Here is a 19235-nt window from a genome sequence, read left to right as displayed (position 1 = left end):
TTTTTCACCACTTCCGGTTTCATAGCGGATATTTTTTTTCGATGGTTCCTCAGAAACTACAGTAAGATTAAATCGTAAATTGTTTTGATATTGCCAAGATCTTTACTGTAAGATAATATAAATATGATATCAAGGTTGTATGTCTAGTTTTACATTTCGTAAATGTAAGTTCAAACCATGCTCCTAACGAACAATAAAACAATTGATTACTGGAAACTGAAAAATATGTCTGGTTGTCTAATATTTATAATTTTATAGCTTCAATATACCGCGTCTTTTCAAATATTTACTTAGCACGAGTAATAAGTTAGCTTGTTATCATCAGTCTCACCCTCATTTTAAAAGCATGAAAAATCGTTTTCTGTTTTACAGTTGTACATGGTTACGAATTGTATTTTTATAAATCAAAAAATCTACATCTTTTCAGATGTGCATCTGATAAATAATATACATTTTACATTGCTAAATAATTAGAGTCGATCGCAGGTTCCTGTTTCCATCACTCTTATGTTTATTTTTTCATGAAATTAAAATGCCTGTCATTAGTTTGGGCACAGCTCACTGTTTGATGTTTTTACTCTCATTTGGTGGTCAAACACCTGTATGATACACCTATTTTACCTACCATATGGGGGTAAAAAAAATTTTTAATCATTTTATGAAGTTTTTTGTTGTTGAAGAATATGTATGTGAAGAAAATGCATTTTATGTTTACCACCTATGGCACGCCAAATTCACAAAAATGAGCTTAACATAGTTTCACAGTCAATAAACTAGGTTTATCGACTGTTAACTATAGTTTTATAGTTTACGGATCGTAGACTATAGTTACCGACATTAATCTATATTTCACATCTGTAAACTATAGTTAACACTGTAAACAAACATAGCTTATCTGATAAATAGGGTTTTATGATCAGTACTATGGTTTACATGTACTATGGTAAACTATGGTTTACAAACCTAAAGAACGCCAAATTCACATAAATTAGCAAAACATAGTTTCACAGTCGATAAACTAGGTTCACGATTGTGAAGCTATATTTATCAGATAAACTATGTTTTACAATTGTTAATTTTAGTTTTCGGTTCTAAACTATAGTTAACTGTCATTTATACCATGCTTTACAAACTTAAAACTATGTTTATCACATTTTTGTGAATTTGGCGCCTTAATGTCTAAATAATACAATTTGCATTCGTGAACTATAGTTTAGAGTTGTTAATCATATTTTCACAATGGTGAAACTATATTTCTCAGATAGACTATGTTTAACAATCGCAAATGATTGTTTTCAGTGTTAACTATAGTTAACAGATGTGAAACATAGATTATTGCGTTAACTATAGTTTACAGACATGAAATATAGATTAACATCGTTCACTATTGTTTTCAATCTGTAAACTATAGTTAACAAAAATGAGCTAAACATAGTTTCACAGTCGATAAACTATGAAACTATATTTATCAGCAAAATCTATTGTTAACGTTTTTTACAGATAGATAAACTATGATTATCATTCGTAAACTATAGTTTACATTCATGAAATAGAGTTTCACAGATGTAAACTATAGTTAACGAATTGTTAACTATAGTTTAGGATCCATAAACTATAGTTAACAGCTGATAAACCTAGTTTATCGACTGTGAAACTATGTTTAGCCCATTTTGGTGAATTTGGCGTGCCATAACCACCAGGCCTCACCAAGACAAGTACTCCCATGGCATGTTTACTTCATAATTAAATATTCTTTTAAACAAAATCTTTGTTTGGTTTTTTCACTCTGGGGTTTAAAAAACAAGGGGTGAAGTGAAATGCATCCTTGAATGCATGTTTAATAAATGTGTTTCTTTTCTTTTTTTCTTCCTCAGACTGTTTACTTTTGATTTCTATCATCCAGGCATTTCAATTAATTATATGTCTATGAAAAACATAGACATGGAACTAAGTTTTAATCTCAAAAAGATTATGGTCAAAGAACCCTTTCATCTTTTTAAGTTCTTTTAACACTACAATTAGGAGTTGTTGACATGGTTCCAATTTCAGTTTTCTTCATGCAGTTATATTTTAGAAATGTAATTTACTTTATAAACAACATCTTCAAGGGTACATTCTGTTTAAAGAAGTTACAAAATTTAATGCCAAAAAATTACAAATGTAAGTTTTCAGTGTATAATTTAAGTTCTGTCCAATACACATAATTATGTATTATTATATTATAAAGCTATACATTTCATTATCATTAACTTCTGTGATCTCTCAAATTGTCTCCATAATTCACATTGACACAATGTTACACATCACTTTTTGTTATTGAAATTAAAATATATTAGCATGATATGTAATGGGATGGTTGTGTGACCTTTTGACGATATCTGATGAGATTCATTAAATTCAAGGTCAAAACAAATGATCTCTTTTAGGTGATTTCTTTTAAATGTAACTACTTTAATCAGGAAATATAAACCATTGTTCTCTTGTTGTGATCAATTCTGACTAGACAGGCTTTATTGTAAGCTAGGATACTAAATTAATATTGTGAATGAAAGCTAAGTGAAGAACATTACAATAATGGACAAACTGCCATTTTGTGTCATATACTGCATTTTCTTGTAGATGAAGAAATATGAAGACATTCCAAAAGTGGTACTTGATAAAAACCATGCTTCAATAATGCTCTAGTGACTTCCACTTGCTTAAATGTAAGTTAAATAATTTGTGTGTATATGCATAAGCATAAAGCTCCCTTTATTTCTCCCTCTTTCTCCTTATGTTGTCTCTTTGTATACAGCAAAACTCGGTTATAACGAAGTCACTGGGACCTAAGAAATTACTTCGTTATATCCGTAATTCAACATAACCGTATAAGAAATTCATTAAATTTACATAGCTGGGGATCCAAGAAGACTTCGCTATATCCGTGAATTCGCAGTATCCATGTTCGTATTAAACAAGTTTTACTGTATTGGTAAATGTAGCATATGTGCATTGCCTTTACAAGCATTAATTGTTACTGATTTAAATTCTTTTTACTGGTAGTACGTTTGACTGCACTTCAAAGATAAGAAATGTTTCTAACATTGTAATCAGTATTTCTGTAAAACATTTGAACACTTGAAATAAAACATCTGTGCATAATTTGTTTTTACTTTTAGAACAAAAGATATTAAAAAAAAAACTGACCCTAGATTTTGATGTACCAAGGAATTATCATTGAAATGTAAGAAGCTTCCACACAAACATTCATCATCATGGTGATTCCACAGTTTTGTATAGGAATTTTACTTCTGCTCGGAATTAAGGTAATAAATTTTTTAACCCTTTAATATTTAATACATATTTTAAAGTAAATATCTTATTTGGAAACAAGTGTGTATTGGTCTACTCAACAATTAATTTTTGCTTTTGGAACTAATTTCAACACTGATTGTGATTTCAGACTTTTGCACAGTTCTGTCCTTATCCAGATAAGTATTATATCAAGAGAGGAGTGAACACTTATTGTCAGAAGATTTATAACTGTAAACCAGGTAAGAGCAGGTGAAAAAAGTAAAAGTGTGAATATCGGGTGTAAAATGTTTAGGTAAAGAACCTGGACAGGAAGTAAAAATCAGGTTTATTACAAGGAAAGTGCACATCTAAAATGTTACTTTGGGGACAAGCATTTACATCATCAAGGAGATTAGTTAAATTTACTTCCCTTAAAGCAACTTTTCTTGCGTTTACTGATGATATATTATAGTATCACTACAATCTGTGTCACTGCTTATAACACAGGTACATGTTTTATTTCTTGTAGCACCTTCACCCAGTAAAATATTGAGAAATAAGACAGATGATCTGCACAACATTTTTTTTTTATCTTTCTGAAATTGCTTTAAAAAAAAGTGAAACTTATTTGTTGTTTTCAAACCAACTGCTTTCAAACAAGTACATTGTATTAAGAATTATGATGTAGTCTTAAGTAAAACACACTAAATGATTTGATGTGAAAAATTGATGAATTATTCAGTTGACATTGTTTTCATAGGCTTTGAGATTCGTCCCTGTGACAAAACCTGTGGGGAGGAGAAATGTGTTCTATGTCCCACTGGAACATTTCAACCATTCCTAAGTCACTCGGATGATCCAATCCGAAAACAATGCTTTAAGCCAGACTTAGAATGTAACCCAAGAGGTATGTACCCAGTTACCGTATATAAATCAGAGTCAGTGTACTTTTTAAGTAAAACATCTTGATAAATACTTTATATATCATGCAGCTTTTAATGCTTTCCTGTGACTTTTTTGCATGTTAAGGTATCAGATCCATATTAAGACCAAATTTTCTAACCTTGAATATCCATCATATATTAAATACTCTGATATTAATTTGAAGCATTTTAGAGCAGAAAAGGATTTACTAAGAGGAAGTTTCTAATATGTTATTACATAAGCAGTAATTAATTAATGAAATTTGCATTAAGGTCTATGGGGACAAGCAAATTTTTAAAATGAAAAAGTAAATACTAAGAACATCAATAAATGCTTTGGTAGAAAGATATATCTTAGAAATAGAAAAAAAACTATTGGAAACAAATTTTATACCTGATTGGTTTTTTTGGAATTGATTTTTGTGGATTAAAAACAAAGGAGGGTAATCTTCAAGAACTGGAAAAGGTCATATATTAGCACACATTCCACTCTTACATACTGATATTTAAACATGAAAATTATGTCCAAGTATACTGAGTATTAAGCACATAAAAATTTGTTATGCATCCAGATTCATTGAATCTGGAGCTTTTATGAATCGGATATACCTTAATGCAAAGTTTCAGAGAAAAGAAAGCTCTTGTAGCTGGTAGGAAATAGACATTGTAGACATAAAAGCATTAAATTTACATGTATTTTGAATCAATGCTTCACTCAAATATTGAGATTGACTTCTTTGACTGAGTATTAAACTTGTCATGAGTTAGCAACAAGCTGCTTGTGCATAGTTGTCAGGACCTTAATCAATTCAAAAAGTGAGCATTCTTTAAATTTTTGTTTTGTAGATACTATTCCAGTGGAAAATGGGACTTACTCTCATAGCTGTGCTATGCAGAGAAGCTGTGCTTGTAATCACAGCAAGTGTTTCTATGGAAACCCATGTATATGTGAAAGAAACTTCAAACCTTGTGGTATCGATGAAGAGATGAATTACAAGGGAGGTAAGCCCCCTTATTTGTTGAGTTTTTTAACTGGGTCTTCCATAGGAAATATCTGGTTATTAAAATGGTGATTATGGCGGCAGGCGGGCAGAGGCCAAAGGGGTACCTTCTTTGTACAGATAACTCCTATAACAGTTTTCAAGAAATTGATTTGCAGATCAATTGTACATATATCAGAGATGTGCATTTTACTTTGATTTTGATTTTTAATAATCAATGAAAAAAATACCAGCTGTTCAATTAGTTATTTTTTGGCAAAATATTGCATAATTATAATGAGCCCCATTTCTCTGGATAGGTAGTGTTTATCAATTCAGGGTTGACAAATGGATTATGGATACTGTTTACAAGAAGAAAACCTGGCTGCTGTCACATTGACATCTTTTCTCTTGTTCAAATTGGCCAGAATAATTTGTATATATATATTAAGTCTCATTTGCCGTAATTTACTGTAATTGGTAATTTTGTTTTCTGGTCTTGTGAAATTTTTGAAAATTGTCAATGATTGTCCAAAGATGCTGCACACTATAAGAAAGCAATTAGTATTTTGTTTTATATTCATACACAGGCTTATGTTTTGGTTTTCTTCCAGAGTGTGTTAAGTGTATGGAGGGCTATAGGAAGCCTTACAGTGGCTGTGACCAGTGTGAGAGAATCATTCCAACAATACCCCCTTCAACTCAGTCTCCAATTCACAATACACCCACAGCAAAAGGTACAGAAAAAATGACTTTGTGTTGTGAAAACCCCTTCAGCATAGAATGGGTGGAATATTTTATGTGTATGGCCAAACAATAACACTTAAGATTTGTGGATAATGCTGTTCTCTTCAAGAAATCATAATTGCTGAGGGCAGAAAATATTTTGTTTTATTAACCAAATATCTATCTACTTTTAAAATTCATGTAAACTTATGCAATTCTTTTTAATGAAGTTTTGGTTGAGTGACTATATCCACCAACAAAATACAGATGTCCTTTCAAGAGGCATCCTAACTTTTTTCCAGTGACCACCAAACCTAACTCAGATGTAGATACGACCACCAAATCCACCAAATACAGTTCCATTCTTGACCGCTCACCACGTACAACACCACCGATGGTAGAACCAGGGAACCCAGGGGCGAAGCACCAGGAGGAGACAGAGGAGGGGGGAGGGCAAACTCTCATCATGTAAGTTGTTGACTGTGTCATAGATACTATACCTGTGTCATTGACATTGTAATTGTGTCACAGACACTATACCTTTGTCAGACACTGTACCTGTGTCAGATACACTGTACCTGTGCCACTGACATTGTATATGTGTCATGTTTTATCTCTGTTCAGTTGTTGTTGAAATGATATAACTCATCAAACTTGTTTATGTACATGGACATTTATTCAATGTCGGTTAAATATTTAATTCTGATTGACATGTCTATATTGAGTTGTTCTATCAATATGTATTTCAGAGTGTTTGCAGTTATTGGGGTGTTACTCGTTTTGGTCCTAATTGTGGCAATACTGTTGTACAAATGTAAATCTGGAAGACGCAGAATTATGAAGAAGATTTGCAGAGGTTTGTGATTTGCCATGTGTTTTAGAATTGTTGTCTTTGATAAGGCATTTGACTGTAGAGGGTGCCCTTTATTTGAAAAAGAAATGGGGTTAAACACAAAATTGATATCTTGGGGTTTAAAATGGAGGAAGTTTGACTCAATTTAAGATATAAGATAGATAATCAGTATTTATTTTTGTTTTCTTTTTTAAAACAATTTTAAGATATAAGCTTACTGTATGATTTGGTTCTTTGTTGCCTTGCTTGTAGAGAGAGAGGCAGAAGAACCAGAAAGGGTTAATGGAGACTTGAACCATTTAGATCCAATGGACATTCCTGAAATGGTTCAAACAGAGTGAGTCATTTTCACTATAACTTGTCAACTACAAAATGAGTATTATATATGACGCAAGTGTTAAATAATTTTTTTAAATGGATTTTTTTCAGCACTACCAACATTCGTGAACCACTGATGCGAATATCTATGGTTGATAGCGGGTACGAGCCCCACCACCCTAGCCTGGACTCCCAGATTTCGCAGACTTCACATGTTTCTGTCTCCACTCCTGTGCAAGTCACGGACGGAAGTGATGATTTCCATCCTTTAATGAGGACAATCAGCCATGATCCTGGTGAGAACGAGCAAAAGTTGAAAACTTGAATTAAGTAAAATTGAAATAAAACATTTTGTTTATAGCACAAATTCATGTGGGTATTTTATGTTTACTGAATCATTTTAAAAAAGTGATGTTTTGAAGCAAATTTTCTGTAATGAGGGTCACATTGTAATGTACATGTATCTCTGTAGATGCATCCAGCCACTCTGCTTTGATAACCAATAGTTCCCCGATATCAGAGCTTGATGAGTCGCCCTCTCTCACCACCTCCACCCTGGATAGACCCAGCACTGTGTCATCCATGGCAGTGTCAGAACCCATCCAACAGGAAATAAACCTAGGTACAGCAATATAACCACGCATTCTGAGATCTTGATTGTCACATGCAATTTGTTTGTCCTAGTTTATCTTTAAACAAAGCAAACAAACTGCCATTATGAATTTAGGATTACACATATTATATTTTTAAGAAGGTATTACAAAACATCAGAGTTTTGATTTTGAATGGTTAGTTAATACATGTACATGTAATTCTTTGCTCTTGCAGACAAAATGGTATACATGTATCATAATAGGTGACATTTATCTGTATGTAGTAAGGTTTTTAGCTCACCGAGACGAAGTCAAGGAGAGCTTATGCTATACCCTCGGCGTCGGCGGTGGCGTCGGCGTCGGCGTCCGGACCTGGTTAAAGTTTTTGTTGCAGGTCCTGTATCTAAGCTATTACTTGTCCTATCTTCACCAAACTTGCATGGATGATGCATCTGGACCTACTTATGGACTTGAAAGACTTGGATGCTGAATCTGGGTCCTAAATTTCAGATGCTGGAGGAGGTTAAGGTTGTTGGACCAGGTTAAAGTTTTTGTTGCAGGTGCCCTTTGATAGCAGTATCTTAGTTACTGCTGGTCTGTACTTCACCAAACTTGCATGGATGGTGTGCCTTATGATACTGATGCACCAGACAGGCTTGAGTGCTGAATCTGAGCTATAGGTTTCAGATGCTGGAGGAGGTTAAGGTTTTTGGAGCAGGTTAAAGTTTTTGTTGCGGGTGCCCATTGATAGCAATATCTAGGTTACTACTGGTTCTAACTTCACCAAACTTGTATGGATGATGCGTCTTATGATACTGATGCACCTGACAAGCTTGAATGCTGAATCTGAGCAATAGGTTTCGGATGCTGGAAGAGGTTAAGGTTTTTAGAGCTGGTTAAAGTTTTTGTTGCAGGTGCCCTCTGATGATTAATCTTAGTTACTACTGGTCCTAACTTCACCAAACTTGTATGAATGGTGCGTCTTATGATACTGATGCACCTGACAAGCTTGAATGCTGAATCTGAGCAATAGGTTTCGGATGCTGGAAGAGGTTAAGGTTTTTAGAGCTGGTTAAGTTTTTGTTGCAGGTGCCCTCTGATGATTATATCTTAGTTACTACTGGTCCTAACTTCACCAAACTTGTATGGATGGTGCGTCTTATGATACTGATGCACCTGACAAGCTTGAATGCTGAATCTGAGCAATAGGTTTCGGATGCTGGAGGAGGTTAAGGTTTTAAGAGCTGGTTAGATAAAGTTTTTGAAACAGGTGCCCTCTGATGATGATATCTTAGTTATTACTTGTCCTTACTTCACCAGACTTCCATGGATGGTGTGTCTTATGATACTGATGCACTTGACAGGCTTGAATGCATAGTCTGGTTTCGGATGCTGGATAAAGTTAAGTTTTTAGGAACAGGTCACATGTTTAATAGATGATAATACTATTTCAAACTTGCATAGTTGATTTAACTGTAATATGAATGAATCGCAGAGGTAGCTTCAGATGCAGAGCTTGATCTCCATTATCAAGGATGCTAAAAAATAAATCTTAGTTATTACTGGTCCTAACTTCACCAAACTTGAATGGATGGTGTGTCTTATGATACAGATGCACCTGACAGGCATGGATGTTGAATCTGAGCCATAGGTTGCGGATGCTGGAGGAAGTTAAGGTTTTAATTGCTAGTGCCCTCTGATGATGATATCTTAGTTATTACTGGTCCAAACTTCACCAAAATTGCATGGATGATGCGTCTTATGATACTGATGCACCTGACAAGCTTGAATGCTGAATCTGAGCCATAGGTTTCGGATGCTGGATGAGGTTTAGTTTTTTGGAACAGGTCACATGTTTTATAGATGAGTGCTTGCATAGTTGATTTAACTTTATTATAAATTAAATGCAGAGGTTGCTTCAGAAGCAGAGCCTGATCTCCATTATCAAGGATGCTAAAGAAATCTCCTACCTCACTCAAACCAGCTCGATAGATAGTTGTGTTTGTTGATAAATGATATAACATGATTCCTATGATAAAGTATTGTATGATATGAAACAATATTGTTTGATATGATACAATATGATATCATATGTTATATTATAAAAAGTTATACGATACGATATGATATTGTATCAATTTTTTTGATATTTTATGATATGATTATGTATCATGATATTGTTATGTATAGTATTGTATATTATGATACAATATTGTATAATATTATATTGTATTTTTAATTTATTATTTTATCACATGATACAATTACATAAGATATTGCAAAATATTATATTGTATCCAATGATACAATGTTGTATATTCTATAATATTGTATCATACAATATTGTATAATATGATATTGGTTTCAGTAATATAGAATTATATCACATGAAATTGTATTATATGATATTGTAATATTATATAATATTGTATCATACGATATTGTATGATATGATATTGGTTTATATGATATATTATCATATCACATGATATTGTATTATATGATATTGTAATATATTTCATTGTGTCATATGATGCAATTTAATATGTATAATATAATAATGTATTTTATAATATTTTACCATATCACATAATATTGTATCATTTGATAAGATACAATGTTGGAATCAAATTATATTGTATTATATGATATAATATCATATAATGTATCAAATATGTTTCAGTGTCATTCAATACAATATCATTCTATATCATACAATATAATATCATGTTTCAGTGTTATGATGTATTATGTAATATGATATTGTAATATGATACTATATTGTATTATGTTTTATGATATTGTATTATGTGATCAAATACAATAAGGTATAACACAATACAAAGTCATATCATACGTTACAATATCAAATCTCATTATTGTTTATTACGGTATTTTATTTATTATATGATATATATTATATTAGAAATATGACATGATGCAATATTTAATTTTATATCATTGTATTGATTAACATATGAACATATGATTATCATAAAAAAATTTATCAGATGATATACGATATTTTGTCAAAACAGAATCCATGAATATCCAAGATCATAAAGTATGATTTTCATATAAAATGATAAAGGTGGTCTTATGAAGGTGATGTCTCATAAGGGTGATGCTCCGTCTCGGTGAGCTTAGTAATCTATGATTACCTATGTTTTGAAATAGCCTCAAATAATCAAAATTGCAAAACTGAAGTAAATGTGTGTAAAAGTTGAATTAAAAAAGATTATCATGTTGTAATCTAGGTTATTGGTTTCAGGCTCAGGAAATGGTAAAGCAAAATTTGTTTATATTATAAGAAAAAAGTTTTAATAAAACTGTACTGTAAATCAGAGCATGAACATGCATTTTAAGAAGTCAGTTGAATGTTTTACAACAACACTGAAATTTCTTCTAATTACTCTCCAAATTGCTGTTAATCAAGACTTCAAAATTACACATTAATTTTTACTTTCATCCCACCTCCGAACTCTCTGATCTGTTTCCCTCTAATGTCTTAATTACACTAACAAATTGAAAGAAAAATCATTTCTGAAAATTTTGTACAATGTACTGGGGGTACAGTGTATAATTAACTGAGTATTACACCCTGTGTATTAAAGGAGATACATTAACAAAATTTTATGCTTGGAAATTATATTTATCATTGAATGTAAAAACAACATGTAAAAAAAGAGAAGAAAGACCCATTTCAGTATTACACATGATTGAAATCTCAAAAAGTGAGATTACATGTACCAATATTTATTTAAAAACTATTCCTTTTATTTTCAAATTGTCTTATTTTATTTTCGGTCACACATAAATTTGTGTACTTTGATACGAGTTGGGACTTTGATATGAGTTAGCAGTTAATTGGTTGGAACAAATTACATTAAACAATTGGCAATTTAGCAAATATTGCCATCCCTAATAAAAAAATATATTAAAGTTTACAATTCATTAAGATATTTGAGGAACAATGAATAGTGGATCATCTTTTAAAATGGTTTTTTTTTCTGCTTAATAACTTTCAGATGTAAAAGGGACCATTCCATCAGATGGTCAGTACATAACTGATGAAATTGGCAGTGGGCATGATGAAATTGATGTGAGGATTGGACGCACTGCCACAGAAAATGAGGAGGACACTCAGGAGAAGGGGAAGGAATCAGCACACCTAGATAGTTTACAGGCATCCAAACAACAATCCTAGTGCTCCATGAACATTGCTTGTCCTTTAATAAGGATTTAAAGTTTTAAGTTTTAAAATGCAAATGTTTTCTTTTTATTTAATTGAATGAATATGTGTGTACTTATGACATGAAGATTTTTTTTATGTTAAATCTTCACAAACCTGGTGCAAAGTTTTATATGTATTTTTTTAACTAGACTATAATGAATTTTAGAAATACATGTTCATACATGTATATTTTAGGGTAAGAATTGGTTTTTTTCTACATTACTTTATTGTTTTAATGACAGAAAATAAGTAATAAAAAATCTTGTAATCATCCAAAAACATGGATGAACTGGATTTCAAAGATACTCTCTTATCATTAAACATCTCAATCCTCAGTACTACTATTCTAAACAAGACCAGTGTCTGAGAAGTTTGTGTCAATCAGCAATCAAACATAGGCCGAAATATTTCATTGTCAGCCATTGGTTCATTCAAAGTCACAATATATGTCCAATTTGGGTTACTCTGAGCTGTGTCTTTAAAATCAGTGCAATTATTATTTAGAACTAGAGTAAATTTCAACTCATTGTGATGCCTGAACTAAATACAGGAAAACACAGTTATAGCAAGGACGCTTGTAATGAATTGATGCTCACAGCGAAGTGATTTTCATTCCCCGTGAATTTATTACATGTTGTTAACTTGATGGATATATTGAATTACATTTATCACGAAGTGAAATTGCCCATCGCTGGTACTTTGTTATAAGCATGTTTCACTGTAGATACATCATCCAAATAGTTCTTTTTGAAAATAACTTCCTCCATTGCAGCTCCTCTGTCCCAGATTGACATTATGTAGTACTGCTGGGTTTGCTCATGGTTATTTCAAGTTTTGTTTTCTGTTGTAAATTAACCAGGTCTGTTGAAATATAACATTGTGTTGTTGTTGTTGTTGTAATACAATGCGATACAAATTGTTGTAAATTAACTTATACAACTCCAGAGATGCATATTGTCGTACACGCATTACATGTGTCTTTGCAATGCAATCTCAAAATTACAATTGTATAGAATTCTGAAATTGTAAAGAACCATGATATGAATAAATTATTGCTGATAGATTTATGCATAAATTAGTGCTAATGGTACTACCATTGAATTTGGCATTGTCAAGTTGGGTGAATGTTGAAACCAATTAAAAAGGGTTGTATATTTAAGTGTATTCTTATGGTACAATAGTAGAAGTGTCTGTCCTAATGTTTTATTCTTTGTTTTATCATTATATATACACATACCTGTTCTCACCTGCAATGTAGAATGTTTTGATGCTTTGTGTTGGTTTTATCAGGACTGTAGAATTTTAGCTATAACCATTTAATACTTGTTTCTCACCATTTTTTCTAAGAATCTCTGTCTTTTGTTTCATGATTTCACTGTTTTCTACATCCCTATGACAAATCATATTCATTTCTGTAATTTGAAAGACCATAATATCAGAAATTTTAGTAGGCCATTTTCTGTGTTTCTAATGATCAGGGAAATACCATGTGCCTATCAAACTAGTTCATTGTATAAATCCATAGAGCAGATGTACAGTTATAAACTCATCATTTCGTTATCCAATTCATCGAGTTATTTCACAGATTTTGATTTACATCTTGCATACACATGTTAAATCATTTTTTCACAGAATTCAAGAGAAGATTTATGATCTTCCATAGAATCAAGCAAAGATTTATAAAGAAAAATGTGCCATATTAAAAACCAGAAATTAAGGTCAGACGCGACCTATCTTCCATTTTTTCTATTTCTCCTATCTCCACATCGTGAAGATGTCCACTAAGTAATCCCATAATTATTGTTTTATGCTATATGATACTTTTTTTATTTAGATATAAGGAGTTCAATTGAAATATATAATATGGCTTTATTTATAGGGATTCAAATCCATTTTGCATGCTATTTTAAGGAAAATTCTAAATATTCTAGCTCTGCAAAGAGCGTGATAATGTACTCTGAATTTTAATTAACAGGATTAAATGTTAATAAATAAGGAATTATATATCAAGGAAAATTATATAAAATTGAGGAACGTCCCATGTGTCCTTAAAACACATCTTGCATACACATGTTAAATCATTTTTTCACAGAATTTAAGTAAAGATTTATGATTTTTCATAGAATTCAAGCAAAGATTTATAAAGAGAAATTTGCCATATGAAAAACATACATGTTCATACTGTAAATGTATGAAAATTGTTTCTGTTTATGATTTTTTTCAGGGGAAGAGTGTATAAAATGAAAAAATTAGGGCTATAGTATAATTGAAAAAATGGTGAGAAAAGAGCAAAATATACATGTCTGTTGAATATTTTCAACCCCCCCCCCCCCCCCAATACAATGCAGTGCATTGTTGATGTATTTGTATGGTCAGTTTTCGGTTGATATTTGTAAGTACATGAAGTTTATGGAAGATTATAAACATTGAGTTTCTGTTTACTTTAAAATGTTCATGTACAAGTTCATCATGTAAGATTCACTTCGAATTGTTATATTAATCTAATGAACTCATTAGCAGTTTTGATGGAAATTTTTGAATACATTTTTTTTCAGGCACTTTGGGTCTATCAATTTTTACCAAAAGATTTAATATTTATGCAATGAAAGAATTTAAATTTTGATGAAATTTTATCTAATGATAAATGTGAAATTTGATCATGATTTAGTATATACTACACACTTTGTTGCAGCTGAGAACATCATTTCATATCCTTTTCAAGAACAAAGTACATATTATATACACGTACCGGTATTTTATTTGAATTTCATTTGCATTTTCAAATATGGTATGTGTAATTACTTTTTTGATGAGTTTTTGAATTGGGCACACATGAAAAGCATAACTTAACCCTACACAACGCCAGCTGAAACCCAAGGTTATTATATGTATATGAAATACGTGTAGTAAAGTGCAAAAAAATAATCCGCATTTTTTGCACTTTACATACATGTCTGGCTGTATTTGTGGCAATTACATATCAAAAATGGCATTATTGAAATTTTGATTCACTGATTTAAATAAATGAAATATATATCCTTGTATGGAGAAATTATAGATAAAGCACAGCTAATGAAATTAAATTAAAAAAAAAAAAGGATATGCTTAATATACAGATTCTTATAGTGTAAGAAGCTATCAGTTTATTTAAAAAAAAAAAAAAAATTCTTTAAAAACCATTTATAAAAATGGGTTGTTTTCTGTATTAAATGTAAGGGTAAATTATTTGATGCATATTACATGTATTATCATTTTCCCTCTCATTCTTTTCTACTCAATCTTCATCTCCTGTGTATTTGCTCACTGTATACATGATATATATTTGTAGATTTCATGATATTTGTTATGTTTATGAGTTTTGACGTCAGTTAGTGCAACTAACAATGTGATACAAATATAATACAAAGAGAAGAAGGGTGTTACTTAGAGTCTATTCTACAGACGACGTGTCAAATGCTTTCTAGATTATGTTTTGATTTGCAGTATTTTATATATGTCTTTTACTTGTAGTATACGTATTTCTGGTACACAGCTGTATGTTTGTTACAAATTGTATATGCATCAACCAAGTTGAATGTTTCAATCCATATTTTTGTTTGAATAACTGTAGAGCTTTTTGAATTACATAAAAATTAATTTGTTTATAAAGAATACAAAGCACTTACTAGAGTTTGTTGTTTTTATATTGATAAATGTCATCAGTTTTTGAAGAACCACCTGATTTGCTAATATTTAAACAATAAAATGCTTTCTATAGTGACTCATGAAGGTGGCGACATTGCAGAATAAATACATATACCGTATTTAACAGGTTTACAAAGTGTGATGTTTAATACCATGAAATTCTGCTTCCTTAATTTTTTTCTGGGCATTTTGGCCCTTCTGAACTTAAAATGTTGTTAAAGATGAAATATTTGCAGAAAGTTCTAATGCGTTTTTGCAGGGAGTTATGTACCTTTATTTAAAGCTGCTTGGTCCGATTTTTTTGTAATTACAGTATCAAATAATTTTCCATACAAACCATTTATCTTCAAAAGTTATGGACTTTCTCCTATTTACACCAACAGAATCTGTCTCCTTTCAAAGTTAGATATATTCAAAGTAAATAAAAATAATTCCCTTTTGGGCAAACAAAAAAACCAAACCAAAATGCATCATGGGATATTTAGAAAGAGAACCGTTTGGTTTCGTCCCCTGTATGATTGGGGTTATTTAACTCGCATGCTATGCATCGATTGTAAAGAAAGCAAACTTCAGAAATATTAGCAAACAAAACATACATAGGTTTATTTGCAATTTGCCTGAACATTACGACCTTTATTTATAGCGATGTCCAAGTTGTAATACAACCGTACCCGTCTTGACTTCAAGGTGAATTTTCATATGAGGCGAAATAACACGATATCCTTTTATGTTGTTTGTTTTGAAAACAAATTTTGTAATTAATTTTTTTTTCATTGAAATTTGGTTTAATTGACTAGGAAAACTACTGCAATGTCTATTATACATATACTTAGCAAAACCATCGTTTAAAAATGTGCACAAAACTTGATATAAAATCCGACCGAAAAGCTTTAATAATTTGTAAAACTAAATTTTTTGTGTTTAAAAACTGTTTCATAAAAATAACTTCATATACATTGTATTATATTATTTCTTTTACCTTTTAAAGAGGTATATTTGCATATCCATTGTTCTTCCCCACTGTAAGCCTACACAGAGGAACTGCAATTATTTTTCTATAATCGCAATTGCTCTGTCTGTATACTATGACGTCATAAAGGATACATTAAAGTCTGAATGTTTATTTTTGATGCAATACCTAAATGTCTAGGTCTAGGCTCATACAGGGTATTTGCGAGTGGTAAAATGCAAATATAAGTAATAAACAACGATTATTCAGTGAACATGGCATTATGAATAGCAACTGCTCTGCTGGCATATTTTCCATGATGCGCTAGCGCGCATCATGGAATATGCCAACAGAGCAATTGCTATTCATAACGCCATGTTCACTAAATAACGTTGTTTATTTCTTTAGTAATAGCCATAAATTAAAATGTACAATGACAAATTTCAAAATCCTATCGGTTAAAAATTGTTGATCAAAACACATAAACCATTTTCTTATGAAAATTCAAAGGTTTTTGCTTTTATTTCTTGGATGTATCAGTTTTTAGCTCACCTGAGATGAAAGCTCAAGTGAGCTTTTCTGATCAAAATTTGTCCGTTGTCTGTCTTTGGCGTTAGCGTCATTGTAAACTTTTCACATTTTCTTCTTCTCCAGAACCACTGGGCAGGTTTGAACCAAATTTGGCACAAAGCATCACTGGGTGAAGGGGATTCAAGTTTGTTCAAATGAAGGGCCACACCCTTTTTAAAGGGGAGATAATTGAGAATTATTGAAAATTTGTTGATATTTTTCAAAAATCTTCTTCTCAAAAATTATTTGGCCAGAAAAGCTTAAACTTGTGTGGAGGCATCCTAATGTAGTGTAGATTCAAGTTTGTTCAAATCATGGTCCCCGTGGGTAGGGTGGGGCCACAATAGGGGGATCAAGTTTTACTTAGGAAGATATAGAAAAAATCTTTAAAAACTTCTTCTCAAAAACTTATTGGCCAGAAAAGCTTGGCGTGTAAGCATCTGTTGATAGTGTAGATTCAGGTTTGTTCAAATCATGGTCCCTTGGGGTAGAGCGGGGCCACAATGGGGGATAAATTTTTATATATAGAGAAAATCTTTAAAAATCTTCTGATGAAAACTATTAGGCCAGGAAAGCCCAAATTTGAGTGGACGCATTCCCAGATCATATAGATTCAAGTTTGTTTAAATGATAGTCCCGGGGTCAATGAGGCCACAATAGGGTGAAATTTTTACATAGGAATATACAGAAAATCTTTAAAAATCTTCTTTTAAAAAACTATTTGGCCAGAAAAGCTTAAACTTGTGAAGAGGCATCCTTAGCTGCAATAATGTAGCCCTCTCCCGATTTTTTTTTTTTTTTTTTTTTGGGAGAGGGCTACAACTCCATAGGATCTCCGTAATGGTGCAAGTGCGGGAGTGATTCACTCCCGCAACGATTTCGTCTCAAATCGTTTATAGATGACAATAACATTTGCATTTCTTACCTGAACTCTAACGTTGTAGATATCTATGGCATAAATTAATCCAAAAATATCAAGTATAGTCCACATTTGGCACATATCGTGTATGTCAACAACGAAAATTGAATTTGTCCGCCATGTTTACTGACCTTGACCGGTTTTATTTTGGGACAGCCAATGAGAATTCAGGAGCGGATCTTGAACTGAATATAGGAATTCCCCTATTTTAAACATAATTAACGCGGTAAATATGAATTTTCCATTATAAGCCATTTCCTTAAATGATGTTTTAGTGATATAACGAGGTAAGATCGATTATTTACACTGACATACACGTTATCAGGCCCATCAAAACTCCAAGCGTACATCCCATAAAATCACGCGAGAACTGTCATGGCTGCTGAAAAAGACGACTGGTAAACATGCTGATGTGTTTTATCTGGTTTTGATTTATATACGGTTAATTTGTTCAACCTGAATTAAAAATCATTTTATCTAAAAGAAGTCAAATATAAAATCGATCTTTTCAGACCGAAGTCAGCCGCATTAAAAAATTAATTTTGCACCATTACGGAGATCCTGTGGAATTGTAGCCCTCTCCAGTAAACATCAGATATAAAAAATCGGAGAGGGCTACATTATTGCAGCTAAGGCATCCTCTGTTGTGTAAATTCAAGTTTGCAAAATCATAGTCCCTGGGGGTAGGGCGGGGCCGCAATGGCGCGTTGAATTTTTACATAGGAATATATAGAGAAAATCTTTTAAAATATTCTTGGAAAGTTTTCAGTCCAAAACACAGTACTTTGTTTGAAAGCTCAGGTTATGCAGATTTAAGTTTGATGAAACCATGATTCCCTAGAGAAAAGTGGGGCCACAAAATGGGGGGGGGGGGGTATATAGGATTAGAGAAAAATCTTCTTAGAGGTACAACAACAAAAGGGGCTTGGTATTTACCTAAAGAAAGATGTGGATAAAAATTGGCAGATTTTCAATTTTTTTCAGCAAGATCTACTGTACTTAGTTGAAAAGATATTTTGATTTTGATACTGTAATGCTAATTTGATCAGAGTGAAGGCTCGGGTGACCGAGTGGCCCCTGGGCCTCTTGTTATAAATGATATGAACTAATTTTTTTCAAAGAATATGTATACTGCACTTTACTATGCTTCCCATTATATGCCCCATGAAAACCAATGCCACCTTCAAGAAGAAATTGAACAATAATCATTAAA

The 19235-nt window shown here is 32.0% G+C and overlaps 1 protein-coding gene across 1 annotated transcript; it reads left to right on the top strand.

Annotated features, from left to right (window-relative positions):
- On the top strand, positions 1-15565 carry LOC128188354 (uncharacterized). Its single transcript, XM_052859343.1, has 13 exons — positions 1-61; positions 2620-2705; positions 3159-3305; positions 3443-3533; positions 4034-4180; positions 5043-5198; positions 5791-5913; positions 6205-6370; positions 6652-6758; positions 7008-7092; positions 7185-7369; positions 7546-7695; positions 11695-15565. Exons 3-13 carry the CDS (start codon positions 3255-3257, stop codon positions 11871-11873), a joined length of 1440 nt encoding a protein of 479 aa, XP_052715303.1. The 5' UTR covers positions 1-61; positions 2620-2705; positions 3159-3254; the 3' UTR covers positions 11874-15565.
- The last annotated feature ends 3670 nt before the right edge of the window (positions 15566-19235 follow it).

Source organism: Crassostrea angulata, chromosome 6 (genome assembly GCF_025612915.1).
Source record: "Crassostrea angulata isolate pt1a10 chromosome 6, ASM2561291v2, whole genome shotgun sequence".
NCBI classification, from domain to species: Eukaryota; Metazoa; Mollusca; class Bivalvia; order Ostreida; family Ostreidae; genus Magallana; species Magallana angulata.
The sequence above is the reverse complement of the archived record's forward strand: the minus strand, read 5'-3'. Positions and strand labels throughout refer to the sequence as shown.

What these genes read in the sequence shown, in the direction of transcription:
- LOC128188354 (XM_052859343.1), top strand. Translation starts at nt 3,255, where the DNA reads ATGGTGATTCCACAGTTTTGTATAGGAATTTTACTTCTGCTCGGAATT. An exon ending in CCTGAAATGGTTCAAACAGA is followed by an intron (nt 7,093 to 7,184) that starts GTGAGTCATTTT and finishes GATTTTTTTCAG; the next exon opens with CACTACCAACATTCGTGAAC. An exon ending in GACAATCAGCCATGATCCTG is followed by an intron (nt 7,370 to 7,545) that starts GTGAGAACGAGC and finishes GTATCTCTGTAG; the next exon opens with ATGCATCCAGCCACTCTGCT.